We start from the raw sequence: 13,760 nt of genomic DNA on the forward strand, positions 1-13,760 counted from the left end.
CTCTCCCCCCTCCCTCCTGAACGCCGCAAGCCAGCTGATTGCCGCGGGCAGGAAGCGGGATGAGGAGTGGGAGGGTGCAGGGGAGCTGATGGGGGGCAGCCAGCTGTGGACAAAGCAGGCTGCCAAACGACGTTATAGCGAAGCATTGCACAACTTTAAATGGAGCATATTCTGTAATTGAGCAGTGACATAAGATTGAAACAACGTTAAGCGAGAGGACGTTAAGTGGGGAGTTACTGTATGCAGTTTCTTAATGTATTAGTCTTAGACTTGTGTGTTTTGTTTTGTTTTTTTTTTTGGTAACTTACTTTGTTCTATTATTTGGAATCACTTAAATCCTACTTTTTATACTTAATAAAATCACTTTTGCTTATTATTGAACCCAGAGTTAGTGACTAATACTTGGGGGAGCAAGCAGCTGTGCATATCTCTCTATTAGTGTTATAGAGGGCGGACAATTTATGAGTTTATACTGTATAAGATTTATACAGAGTAAAATGAATTCATTTGGGGTTTAGGCTCCCAGAAAGACTGAATACTGGGGGCTGGGAAAGTCTCTTTTAACTAAGAAACTACTGAGCTGAGTGGATCTCAGTTTCAGTGAACAGCAGGGGGGCGTGGCCCAAGCTCTTGGTCTGTGCTGTAACTGACTGGAGTGTCTTACTCAGTAAGACAAGAGTGGAGGGAAGCCTTCTCTGGCAGGGGGGTTTGTTTTCAATGGTATCCCAGCACATCTAGTGACAGTCTAGTCACATCTAGTGACCAGACTGTGACCAGAATTGCATGCAGTATTCAAGGTGTGGGCGTACCATGGATTTTACTCCTGAGGGCATTCTGCACAAAAATATTAAAAATTATGCTCACAATATTTTAAAATTCTACAAATGTTATCTGTCAAATAAATGTGAAGGCTCCAGCATGGCATTGGGGAGCACAGGCTACTGGCTGCGCTGAGGTGGGAGATCACTGTGCAGCTCCCCCTCGGGACGCGGACTCAGTGGCGAGGCTGCACCCAATCCTGACACAGCACAAGGACTGGGCCTGCTCCAGAAACATCCCAGGGCCCTGCCCCTCCATGCCAGGTGCACCAGGTATGGGCAGGCAGGCTCAGCAAAGCAGGATCCAAGTGTGGAGGGGTTTAGTGTGGGAGGATCCAGGTGTGGGTTGAGAGCAGGGGCGGGCAAACTTTTTGGCCTGAGGGCCGCATCGGGTTTCTGAAATTGTATGGAGGGCCAGTTGGGGGAGGCTGTGCCTCCCCAAACAGCCAAGCATGGCCTGGCCCCTGCCCCCATCTGACCCCCCCGGTTCTCGCCCCCTGACAGCCCCCTTGGTACTCCTGCCCCATCCAATCCCCCTGTTCCCTGACGGCCCCCCGGAGACCCCTACCCCATCCACCCCTCGCTCTCCATCCCCTGACCGCCCCCGGACTCCCCACCCCTAACTGCCCCCCAGCCACCCCATCAAACCCCCCCCCCTTCCTGACTGCCCCCCCGGGACCCCTGCCACATCCAACCACCCCTTGTCCCTGTCCCCTGACTGCCCCCGGAATCCCTGCCCCTGACTGCTCCCCACTGCCCCATCCAACCCCCTTCTCCTTCCGGACTGCCCCCCTGGGACCCTTGCCCCCATTCAACCACCCTGTTCCCCACCCTCTGACTTCCCCATCCACACCCCTGTCCCCTGACCACCACCCCCAAACTCCCGTGCCCTCTAGCCAACCCTTCCTGCTCCCTGCCTCCTTACCGCGCTCCCTGGAGCACCGGTGGCTGGCGGCGCACCAGGACAGGCAGCCACGCCGTCTGGCTGGAGCCAGCCATGCACCATGCAGCATAGAGCACCGGGTCAGGCTCGGACTCTGCATCTGTGCTGCCCCAGGAGCTCGCTGCTCCACCAGCCAGAGCATTGCGCCGGTGAAGCAGTGAGCTGCGGCTGCGGGGGGAAGGGGGAACACAGGGGAGGGGCCGGGGGCGAGCCTCCCAGGCCAGGAGCTCACAGGCCAGGCAGGATGGTCCCATGGCCAGATGTGGCCCGCGGGCTGTAGTTTGCCCACCTCTGGTTGAGAGGGTTCTGTGTGGGGCAATCTGGGTGCAGGTGGCTCAGTGGGGGATCCAGGTGCAGGGGGGCGATCTGGATGCACATGGGCTTGTTGGAGGGTTCTGGGTGCAATGGTAATAGGACTCTGCAGTGGGGTCCAGGTGAAGGTGGTTAGGGATCAGCGGGGGGGGGGGTCTGGGTGTGGGGGGATCAGTGGGGGGTTCCAGATGCTGGGGGAGTGGGGCTCAGTGGGGTTGGGATCCATGTGCAGCTGGTTGGGGTTCGGTAGGGTGGGGATTCGGGTGTAGGTGGCTTGTCAGGGTGGTCCAGGTGCAGGGGGAGTGGGCTCATCAGAGGGGGTTCTGGGTGTGAGGGAGTCTGTATGCACGGGGATTGGGTGGATGGGGGAGCAGCTCCCAGTATAGTGATACCTCGCCCTGCAGCTCAGGAGCAATAGGCGCAGGAAGCGTGTGGCGGGGGTTGGGGGGAGAGTTTGCAGAGCTTCCTACAGCCAGAAGAGAAATCTGGGGGTGGGTCTGACACGGCCCTGAATGCCGTGCAGGGAAAGAGGAAGTTCCATCCTCCCCAGCCTAGCCGGGACTAGCAGCTGAGCCTGGCACAGGGTAGGAGCCACCAGTCGGGTCTTCTTCAGTCCCGCCCCCTGCCCCACAGTGATTTACCTCTCTGCCGCCTGCCCTGGGCACCTGAAACATACTGCTGGGGAGGGTTGAATGACAGCTCTTGTGGCTTCCCTTTGCTTCCCTGTCAGAAAGTCATTTTTCTGCAGGGAAGCAAAGAAATCTGCGGGGGACATAAATTTTGCGCAGTGGTGCAGAATTCCCCCAGGAGTAGGATTTATATAGTGGCATTATGATATTTACTGTCTTATCATCTATCCCTTTCCTTATGGTTCCTAACATTCTGTTAGCTTTTTTGATTACTGCTGCACAATGAGCAGAAAATTTCAGAGAACTATCCACAATGACTCCAAGATCTCTTTCTTGAGGGATAACAGCTAATTTAGATCCCATCGTTTTGATATGTATAGTTGGGATGATGTTTTCCAATATGTATTACTTTGCATTTATCAACATTAAATTTCATTTGACATTTTGTTTCCCAGTTATACAGTTTTGTGATGTCCCTTTGTAACTCTTCGCAGTCTGCTTTGCACTTAACTATCTTGAGTAGTTTTGTATTGTCTTCAAATTTTGCCACCTCATGTCTGCCCCTTTTTCCAGATTATTTATATTGAACAGCATTGGTCACAGTGCAGATCCCTGGGGGACACCACTATTTAGCTTTCTCCATTCTGAAAACTGACCATTTATTCCCACCCTGTTTCCTGTCTTTTAACCAGTTACTGATCCATGAGAGGACCTTCCCTCTTATCCTGTGACAGCTTACTTTGCTTAAGAGCCTTTGGGGAAGGACCTTGTCAAAGGCTTTCTGAAAGTCCAAGTACACTATATCCACTGGATCCACGTTGTCCACATGCTTACTCATGCCCTCAAAGAATTCCAATAGATTGGAGAGGCATGATTTACCTTTACAAAAGATGTGTTGACCCTTCCCCAACACACTGCAGAGAGCAGCAGAGCAAAACCTGTGGTTACCTTGACCCCATGGAAACATTGCCACCTCACTGGGGTTGGGCGGTGACCCTGGGAAGGTCAATGGCATAGAGACCAATGATCCAAGTGTGGGGAAGGGGTGTGTTCCAAAAGCAGTGGGTTCCATGTGACACTGGGAGATTCCAGGTGGGGCAGGGTGGATTCCATGTGGGGCAGTGGGGTTCCAGGGGAGGTGGAGTTCTGTGTTGGCAGGGGGTTTCCGGGGGTGGTGGGTTGCCTGCGGAGCAGAGAGTCCCCTGTGCAGGACACAGGGGGCTCACAGGCATCCCTCTCAGTCTGCCATGGCTCAAAAGGTGGGCACAATGTGGGATAATGACAAAGCTGGCCCCTGCGGGACCTGGAGAACTGTGGGCTTGGCCCCTTGGGATGACTGGCTCTGGCCAGAGCCTCAGCCTCACGGTTCTCTTCTGATGCCCCTGACATTCCATGGGAAAAAGGGTGGCACAACTTTGCCAATGCTGAGGGCAGCAGGACCAGAATGGGCAGGGGCAGGGGAGGGGGCAGTGACAGATAAGCTACCCCCACCACTGCTGTGGGGTAGGGGGCTCTGGGATCTCCTTTTACCTGGATGGTTCCCATGCCAGCTGCTCTCAGGGGTCCGCCAGAGCTCGGTTCCATGCGACCCGTCGCAGCCCCCTGTGTCAGCTGCCATCCCGGCTTCAGTGGCAGAGAAGAAATGCAGGATCGTCTTCAGCAGGCCGGGCCCTGCCACAGCAGCACAGAGCGCCTGGGGCGACAGACACGATCAGATCCCTAGCCTTGGCACACCCGCTGTCCATGGACACCTGGCTGCCAGCTCAGGGGCAGGAGGGGGAGCAATGCAGGTATGTGTGTGTGCCCACACAGAAGGCCAGGTCTATCCTGCCCATCCCCACGGCTTCTGAACCCCTGCCACAAGTGCAGGAGGGAGCGTTGGGTCAGTGAGGGAGTTCACTGTGCTCTCCAGAGCCTGTGCCACTGCCCCAGGACCATCCAAGCCCAGTCTGCCGATTACCTGCAGCACGTCATCCTGGGAAGGGTAGCGGGGGTGCGGGCGGCGGTACCGCCCGTCGCGGTATTTGTGAGTGATGAAGACCTGTCTCTGCTCCGTGCTGGCGTCTGGGTAGAGGGCCTCAGAGGGCGGGAGGCACGCAGCCCAGAACCGGTTCGCTCGCTCGTTTCCCAGCATGATGAACAGCTGAATGAAAGCGCAGAGTCACTGGGGAAGGGGGCGAGATAGCACTGGGGGATTCTGTGGGTTGTTGAGGGGGGACATTGCAAGCCCCTGGAGGGGGCTGAGTGTCAGAGATGGACAGGGGATTCCCTGGGGGAATGCTCTCAGTCCTCTCCCCGCTGCCAGGACATCCCCAGGAAGATCAGCCCCCCCACCCCAGACCCCGACTGTGACACACATTTCTGTAATGCCAGCTCTGCCTTGTGGGCGCTGGCCGTGGCAGCACATGGGTGGGGGTGAGCAGGGCAGTCTCTGTACCTGGACAATCTCATTGCTCCAGACGCTGGTGTCGAGCTTCAGGCTCTGCACCTTAGACACGCTGGAGCCCAGGCTCCGGTGCTGACCTGTCGGGAGCACCAGAAAGACTGTGAGCAGCCCGGCTGCCCGACCTGGCCGGCCAATCAGCTGCCAACCCACCCACCTGCCCAGCCAGCCAGCCAACCTTCTGACCCAGCCACTCAGCCCCACACTGACCCGCCAGGCCCCTATACTGACCCACCCACCCCATATACTGACCCACCCACTCCCTGCCACCCCACCGACCCGCCTGCCCCATATACTGACCCACCCACCCCCTGCCATCCCACCGACCCACTTGCACCATATACTAACCCAGCCACCCACCATCCCACTGATCTACCTGGCCAATATACTGACCCACCCCCTTCCATCCCACCGACCCGTTTGGCCCATACATTGAGCCCCCCCACCATCCCACGAGCCGCCTGCCCCATATACTGACCCACCCGCCACCATCTCACCGCCCCATATACTGATCCACACACCCACCATCCCACCAACCCTCTGCCACATATATTGACCCATCCACCTGGCCTGCCCATATACTGGCCCACCCACCCGCCACCCCACCGACCCACCTGGCCCATATTCTGACCCACCCACCAACCCACCTGGCCAATATACTGACCCCATCGACCCACCTGGCCCATATATTGACCCATCCAACCACCCCCTGCCATCCCACCAACACACCTGCCCATATACTGAATCACTCACCCGCCATCCCACTGAGCTGCCTGGCTCATATACTGACCCACGTGCCCACCATCCCACCGACCTGCCTGGCCCATATACTGACCCGCCAATCCACCATTCCTCCGACTCGCCTGGCTCATATATTGACCCACCCGCCCGCCATCCCACATTCCTGCCTGGTCAATATACTGACCCGCCAAAGTGGAGCCCAGAATCTGGTCCAAGAGGTAACTATAACAGGACCGCTTGGAAATAGTGATCATAATATAATAACATTTAACATTCCTGTGGTGGGAAGAACACCTCAACAGCCCAAAACTGTGGCATTTACTTTCAGAAAGGGGAACTATGCAAAAATGAGGAGGTTAGTTAAACAGAAATTAAAAGGTATCGTGACTAGAGTGAAATCCCTGCAAGCTGCACGGACACTTTTCAAAGACACCATAATACTTCAATGTACACCCCAAATTAAAAAACACAGAAAAGAACTAAAAAAGAGCCACCGTGGCTTAACAACCATGTAAAAGAAGCAGTGAGAGATAAAAAGGGATCTTTTAAAAAGTGGAAGTCAGATCCTAGTGAGGTAAATAGAAAGGAGCATAAACACTGCCAATTAAATGTAAAAATGTAATAAGAAAAGCCAAAAAGGAGTTTGAAGAACAGCTAGCCAAAAACTCAAAAGGTAATAACAAAATGTTTTTTAAGTACATCAGAAGCAGGAAGCCTGCTAAACAACCAGTGGGGCCCCTGGACGATCGAGATACAAAAGGAACACTTAAAGACGATAAAGTCATCGCAGAGAAACTAAATGAATTCTTTGCTTCAGTCTTCACGGCTGAGGATGTTAGGGAGATTCCCAAACCTGAGCCATCTTTTGTAGGTGACAAATCTGAGGAATTGTCACAGATTGAAGTGACACTAGAGGAGCTTTTGGAATTAATTGAGAAACTTAACAGTAACAAGTCACCAGGACCAGATGGCATTCACCCAAGAGTTCTGAAAGAACTCAAATGTGAAATTGCAGAACTATTAACTATGGTTTGTAACCTGTCTTTTAAATCAGCTACTGTACCTAATGACTGGAAGACAGCTAATGTAACGCCAATATTTAAGAAGGGCTCTAGAGGTGATCCTGGCAATTACAGACCGGTAAGTCTAACGTCAGTACCGGGCAAAATAGTTGAAACAATAGTAAAGAATAAAATTGTCAGATACACAGAAGAACATAAATTGTTGCGCAAAAGTCAACATAGTTTCTGTAAAGGGAAATCATGTCTTACTAATCTATTAGAGTTCTTTGAAGGGATCAACAAACACTTGGACAAGGGGGATCCAGTGGACATAGTGTTCTTAGATTTCCAAAGAGCCTTTGACAAGGTCCCTCACCAAAGGCTCTTATGTAAATTAAGTTGTCATGGGATAAGAGGGAAGATCCTTTCATGGATTGAGAACTGGTTAAAAGACAGGGAACAAAGGGTAGGAATAAATGGTACATTTTCAGAATGGAGAGGGGTAACTAGTGGTGTTCCCCAAGGGTCAGTCCTAGGACCAACCCTATTCAACCTATTCTTAAAATGATTTGGAGAAAGGGGTAAACAGTAAGGTGGCAATGTCTGCAGATGATACTAAACTACTCAAGATAGTTTAGACCAAAGCAGACTGTGAAGAACTTCAAAAAGATCTCACAAAACTAAGTGATTGGTCAACAAAATGGCAAATGAAATTTAATGTGGATAAATGTAAAGTAATGCACACTGGAAAAAATAACCCCAACTATACATACAATATGATGGGGGCTAATTTAGCTACAACTAATCAGGAGAAAGATCTTGGAATCATCGTGGATAGTTCTCTGAAGACGTCCACGCAGTGTGCAGCGGCAGTCAAAAAAGGGAATCAGTAAAAAAGGGATAGAGAATAAGAAGGAGAATATCTTATTGCCCTTATATAAATCCATGGTACGCCCACATCTTGAATACTGCGTACAGATGTGGAACCCTCATCTCAAAAAAGATATACTGGCATTAGAAAAGGTTCAGAAAAGGGCAACTAAAATGATTAGGGGTTTGGAAGGGGTCCCATATGAGGAGAGATTAAAGAGGCGAGGACTTTTCAGCTTGGAAAAGAGGAGACAAAGGGGGGATATGATAGAGGTATATAAAATCATGAGTGGTGTGGAGAAAGTGAATAAGGAAAAGTTATTTACTTGGTCCCATAATATAAGAACTAGGGGCCACCAAATGAAATTAATGGGTAGCAGGTTTAAAACAAATAAAAGGAAGTTCTTCTTCACTCAGCGCACAGTCAACCTGTGGAACTCCTTGCCTGAGGAGGTTGTGAAGGCTAGGACTATAACAGGGTTTAAAAGAGAACTGGATAAATTCATGGAGGTTAAGTCCATTAATGGCTATTAGCCAGGATGAGTAAAGATCCCACAGTATTCTTGTCAGCAAGTTAAAGAAGTATGGGCTGGATGAATGCACTATAAGGTGGGTAGAAAGTTGGCTAGATTGTCGGGCTCAACGGGTTGTGATCAATGGCTCCATGTCTAGTTGGCAGCCGGTGTCAAGTGGAGTGCCCCAGGGGTCGGTCCTGGGGCCGGTTTTGTTCAATATCTTCATAAATGATCTGGAGGATGGTGTGGATTGCACCCTCAGCAAATCTGCGGATGATACTAAACTAGGAGGAGTGGTAGATACGCTGGAGGGCAGGGATAGGATACAGAGGGACCTAGACAAATTGGAGGATTGGGCCAAAAGAAATCTGATGAGGTTCAATAAGAATAAGTGCAGGGTCCTGCACTTAGGACGGAAGAACCCAATGCACCGCTACAGACTAGGGACCCAATGGCTAGGCAGCAGTTCTGCGGAAAAGGACCTAGGGGTGACAGTGGACGAGAAGCTGGATATGAGTCAGCAGTGTGCCCTTGTTGCCAAGAAGGCCAATGGCATTTTGGGATATATAAGTAGGGGCATAGCGAGCAGATCGAGGGACGTGATCGTTCCCCTCTATTCGACATTGGTGAGGCCTCATCTGGAGTACTGTGTCCAGTTTTGGGCCCCACACTACAAGAAGGATGTGGATAAATTGGAGAGAGTCCAGCGAAGGGCAACAAAAATGATTAGGGGTCTGGAACACATGACTTATGAGGAGAGGCTGAGGGAACTGGGATTGTTTAGTCTGCAGAAGAGAAGAATGAGGGGGGATTTGATAGCTACTTTCAACTACCTGAGAGGTGGTTCCAGAGAGGATGGTTCTAGACTATTCTCAGTGGTAGAAGAGGACAGGACAAGGAGTAATGGTCTCAAGTTGCAGTGGGGAAGGTTTAGGTTGGATATTAGGAAAAACTTTTTCACCAAGAGGGTGATGAAACACTGGAATGTGTTACCTAGGGAGGTGGTAGAATCTCCTTCCTTAGAAGTTTTTAAGGTCAGGCTTGACAAAGCCCTGGCTGGGATGATTTAATTGGGGATTGGTCCTGCTTTGAGCAGGGGGTTGGACTAGATGACCTCCTGAGGTCCCTTCCAACCCTGATATTCTATGATTCTATGATTCTAAGAATGGTGTCCCTAGCCTCTGTTTGTCAGAGGGTCGAGATGGACGGCAGGAAAGAGATCACTTGATCATTACCTGTTAGGTTCACTCCCTTTGAGGCAGCTAGTATTGGCCACTGTCGGTAGACAGGATACCTTTGGTCTGACCCAGTATGGCCATTCTTATGAACCGCCATCCCACATGCCTGCCTGGCCCATATACTGAGCCCCTTACCTGCCTAGCCCATATACTGATCCACCGACCTGCCAACCCACCAACCTGCCTGGCCCATATAGCAACCCCCCCGCCACCATCCCACCGATCCACCGGCCCATATACTGACCCCTCCCACCATCCCACCCACCCACTTGCCATCCCACTGACACTCCTGGCCCATAAATGGACCTGCCCACCCACCATCGCACCAAACTGCCTGCCCCATATACTGACCCACCAACTCCTCCCCACCCTCCCCATATACAGACCCACCCACCTGCCATCCCACTGACCCACCTGGCCCATAAACGGACCCACCCAACCATCATCCCACTGACCCGCCTGGCCCATAAACGGACCCACCCACCCATCATCCCACTGACCCACCTGGCCCACATACTGATCCACCAATCCGCCGCTATCCCACTGACCTGCCTGGCCCATATACTGACCCACCTGCCCACCATCCCAGTGACCTGCCTGGCCCATATACTGACCTGCTGAGCCACCATTCCTCCAACTCGCCTGGCCCATATACTGACCCACCAACCCGCCATCCCACATGCCTACCTGGCCCATATACTGACCCGCCGATCCACCATCCCACCCCAATTGGCCAGTATACCCGCCCACCCAACCACTAACCCATCCACCTGCCATCCCACCTGGTTGATATACCCACCCGGATAATATACCCACCCAACAACCTATCCAACTGATATACCTGCCCATCCACACACAAACCCACCCAGCTGATATATTTCCTCACCCACTTGCCAACCTGCCTGGCTGATATACCACCCGACCACCTGATATACCCAACCACTGACCCGCGCAGCCAATATACTAACCCGCCTACACACTGACACATCCAAGCAGATATACTGCCCCGCCCAGTCATTTTACCCACTCACCAACCCGCCCGGCCAATATACCCACCCGCCCAAACTATCTACTGATCCGTCAAGCGCTCTTACCCACCCCTCCCCCACCGGCAGGAAAGGGAGGAAGGAAATGCACTGGCCTGCACACTGCTTGCAGATCACCACGCACAGGTTGATGGATGCCCAGTCGGGGCTCAGGGCTCTGCAGTCAGCACAGAACTTGTTGGCTTTGTTGGACCAGATTTTCTCAGCCACCTCGTAGTCATACAGCATCTCTGCAATGGCATCCTGCAGGGCCTCCATCCACTCCCGTTTCTCCCGCTCTGACTCGGCCACGAAGCTGGGCAAAGGCACAACCAGGAAACTCACAGTGTTCTGGGCTCGTCCTTGGGCACCCGAGTTATACAGAGCCCCGCTGCAGCACCCAGGTATGCCGGGGCACCCAATACGCTGCCCAGCCTCCAGCCAAACCCCAGACTGGCACCCCCCAGCACAGTTACCTGAAGATCTTGAGTGGGCTGATGAGCTCGAAGCTACGGTTCTTGGCCTCCCGGATGGTGGCGCCGTGGAGCTCTATCAGGCAGATGGCAATGCCCATTTTAAAGAACTACAAATGGAGATGGATGCAGTGAGAGGCTGCAGTCTTAGCCCTGCAGAGCCATGGCCGGGCAGGGGGTACAGCACCCACAACCCTGCAGGACAGCTGCACACGCTCCAGGCAACCCACAGACAGCAATGCCTGCATGGGGCACTCTCCCCCTTGGCATGCCAGCGGGCCCGCTTTGCCAGCCTGCACTGAGACTCCACACAAGCACATATCCTGTGGGGTGGGGGTGGGTGGGTACACACCCCCTCACACGCTACCCATGCCAGGAATAACCCGTCCCTGGTAAGGTGGGGACTCAGACTCTGGTCTTACAGACCAGGCCTGTCTGCTACACTATCCTCTCTGCCCTGTCCCCCATCCCTGGCTCCTCCCACACGCTGCTGGGGGTGGGCCAGGCCAGGGAGAATGACCACCCCGTGTTACGGACGGGAAGCAACTGGCTCTGGAGCCAGAGGCCACCATCTACTCATCCCAGCCCAGTGCCCTCTCCTCTGTCAGGTCCCACAGGGGAAAGGCGCTGGTCCCCAGTCAGAGTGGCCTGGCCCGCACTGGCATTAGGCACACGTAATCCCTGGCGGGCGTCCACAGCTCCTTGATCTGCCCACAGACATGGGCACACAGGCTCCGGGCCATCATCTCTGATCCCAACTACAGGGGCCTCAGCGGCATGTGGGTCTCCTTGGGAGTCCCAAGCTGGGGCCATTGGGTGCTGGGCCCAGGCCCATGGGGGTGGCCTCAGACTCAGCCTGGCTCCATGCTGCTGGGGGACTCTAGGGCTCCCCACCTGCAGCGTGGCCAGGCCCCGCCTCGCTCACCTGCTCACTCTTGTACAGCCACATGTTGGCCAGGCTGAGGGCTGCAAATAGCTTGGACTTGTGGCCCTTGAGCTCCAGGGTGCCACACTTCTGGCAGTGAGTGCTGCTGGCCAGGCGGGGCTGGGGGCTGACCAACCGCTGCTCTGCCACCTTTCTCTGCAGGGTGGAGCACCACTCATTCCTCTGAGCTGCAGGGCACAGCAGGGGTGGGGTGGAGACAGGCAATGAGTGTCCACGCGCAGTCCAGCACCACCTGGGCATAGCGAGGACACCACGGATGGAGCCCAGCCAGGAGCCGGCCCCAGACACCCCAGCCCCAGGGCTCGGGAAGCAGAGCAGGGATGAGCAACTGGCCCAGCCGCAGCAGAGGGGCGCTTGCTGTGGCAGACCTGGGGGAGCCCCCCATGGTGGCAGGCTGGGCCAGGGGAGCAGTGAGCACTGTCACTGGTAAGCAGGGACTCCACGGGGAAGCAGTGTCTGAGGGAGGCCATGGGTGGGGGGGCAGGGAGAGGAATGGTCCGTACAGGGGGCACAGAGATCAGGCTGGAGGAAGCAGCTGGGGCCAGGGAAGAGTTGTGGATGCAGGCACCTAAGGGAGTTTGGGCTGAAGGACCTGCAGTGGAGGTGGGGGCTCTGACTTGGGAGGGGAGGCCTGAGGATGGGGGAAACCCCTCAAGGTGGTGTGGGCTCTGGCTGGGTGAGGGGAAGGCTCTGGCCGGGGGCTGTGGATTAGGGGCAGTCTCTGGCCATGGGGACTCTGGCTGTGGATGGGAGGCAATCTCTGGAGGGGGGGCTCTGGCTGGGGGCTGTGGATGGGGGGTGGTTTCTGGATGGGGGGCTCTGGCCAGGGGTCTCTCTCACCTTCATTCTCGGCTCTGAAGACAAAGATCCTGTGGCTTGTGACAACCTGGAACTTGTTCTCCTTGGTGGCGCGTGCCATCTCAATGACAGAGAGCGGGATCACACCCTTGGGATATGGCTCCTGGAACGGCCCCAAGAGGGTTACACCCCAGACTCTGACAGGACCCCATTGCCCCTGGTGGCAGTGTGCCCCCTTCAGGCAGGGACCAGGGAGTTTGCTTTGGGCTAACTTAGTGTTTACATTGCTCTTTTATTACCCAGAAGCTCTGTGTTCTTGGGGAACCAGGGCACAGCACCCAGCCTGTCTGACTCACAAAAGACCTTCCTCACCACCACCTCTGCTTGAACCAAAACCGATCAGAAGAAAGACTTACAAAAAGCAATGGAAAGGCACTGGGAGACACACCTAAACCCCTGGGATAAGGGTGACAGGATTAAGGAAACTCCCCTAGCTTCATTTGCATCGAAGATGGGACAAGTAGGCATCTCCATTAGCATACAGAATGGAGAAGAGAGATTCCAAGGTGTCACGGAGTGCCCGGGCGATGCTCTGGAACTGCTCCCCATGAAGCCAGTCAGGACTCTGGGGCAGTCGCCTTCCGGTGAGCAGCCTGTCCGCAGGGCAAACAGCTCACACGGCTTCCACCTTCCTGGGTCTGACCTCGGAGCATTCAGCATCCTCTGCCCCTCCGTGTGCTTCCCACAGCGAGACCGCTCAGGCTGGGCTCCTGGGGAAGCCAGAGGGTCCTGCACCCCAACTTCGCAGTCAGACGGGACTCTCAGCCAGCCAGTAAAACAGAGGTTTATTAGACGACAGGAACATGGTCTAAAACAGAGCTTGCAGGTGCAGAGAACAGGAACCCTCAGCTGAGTCCATTTTGGGGGGCAGTGAGCCAGACAACCCCGTCTGCCCTTCACTCCATGTCCCAGCCAGCCCCAAACTGAAACTCCCTCCAGCCCCTCCTC

General features: G+C 54.2%; 1 protein-coding gene across 3 annotated transcripts in view; it reads right to left on the reverse strand.

Annotated features, from left to right (window-relative positions):
• ARAP3 (ArfGAP with RhoGAP domain, ankyrin repeat and PH domain 3) overlaps window positions 1-13,760 on the reverse strand; it is a 63,744-nt gene that overhangs the window by 22,610 nt on the left and 27,374 nt on the right. For all 3 annotated transcript variants that reach the window (XM_074960813.1, XM_074960812.1, XM_074960814.1), the window contains 7 exons: window positions 12,795-12,915; window positions 11,934-12,121; window positions 11,012-11,118; window positions 10,652-10,851; window positions 5,140-5,225; window positions 4,663-4,845; window positions 4,233-4,395 (listed from right to left, as the gene is read on the reverse strand). In XM_074960813.1, the coding sequence (XP_074816914.1) occupies window positions 4,233-4,395; window positions 4,663-4,845; window positions 5,140-5,225; window positions 10,652-10,851; window positions 11,012-11,118; window positions 11,934-12,121; window positions 12,795-12,915 (1,048 nt within the window). The remainder of the gene's footprint in view (window positions 1-4,232; window positions 4,396-4,662; window positions 4,846-5,139; window positions 5,226-10,651; window positions 10,852-11,011; window positions 11,119-11,933; window positions 12,122-12,794; window positions 12,916-13,760) is intronic.

Source organism: Natator depressus, chromosome 8, assembly GCF_965152275.1.
Source record: "Natator depressus isolate rNatDep1 chromosome 8, rNatDep2.hap1, whole genome shotgun sequence".
Classification (NCBI taxonomy): domain Eukaryota; kingdom Metazoa; phylum Chordata; order Testudines; family Cheloniidae; genus Natator; species Natator depressus.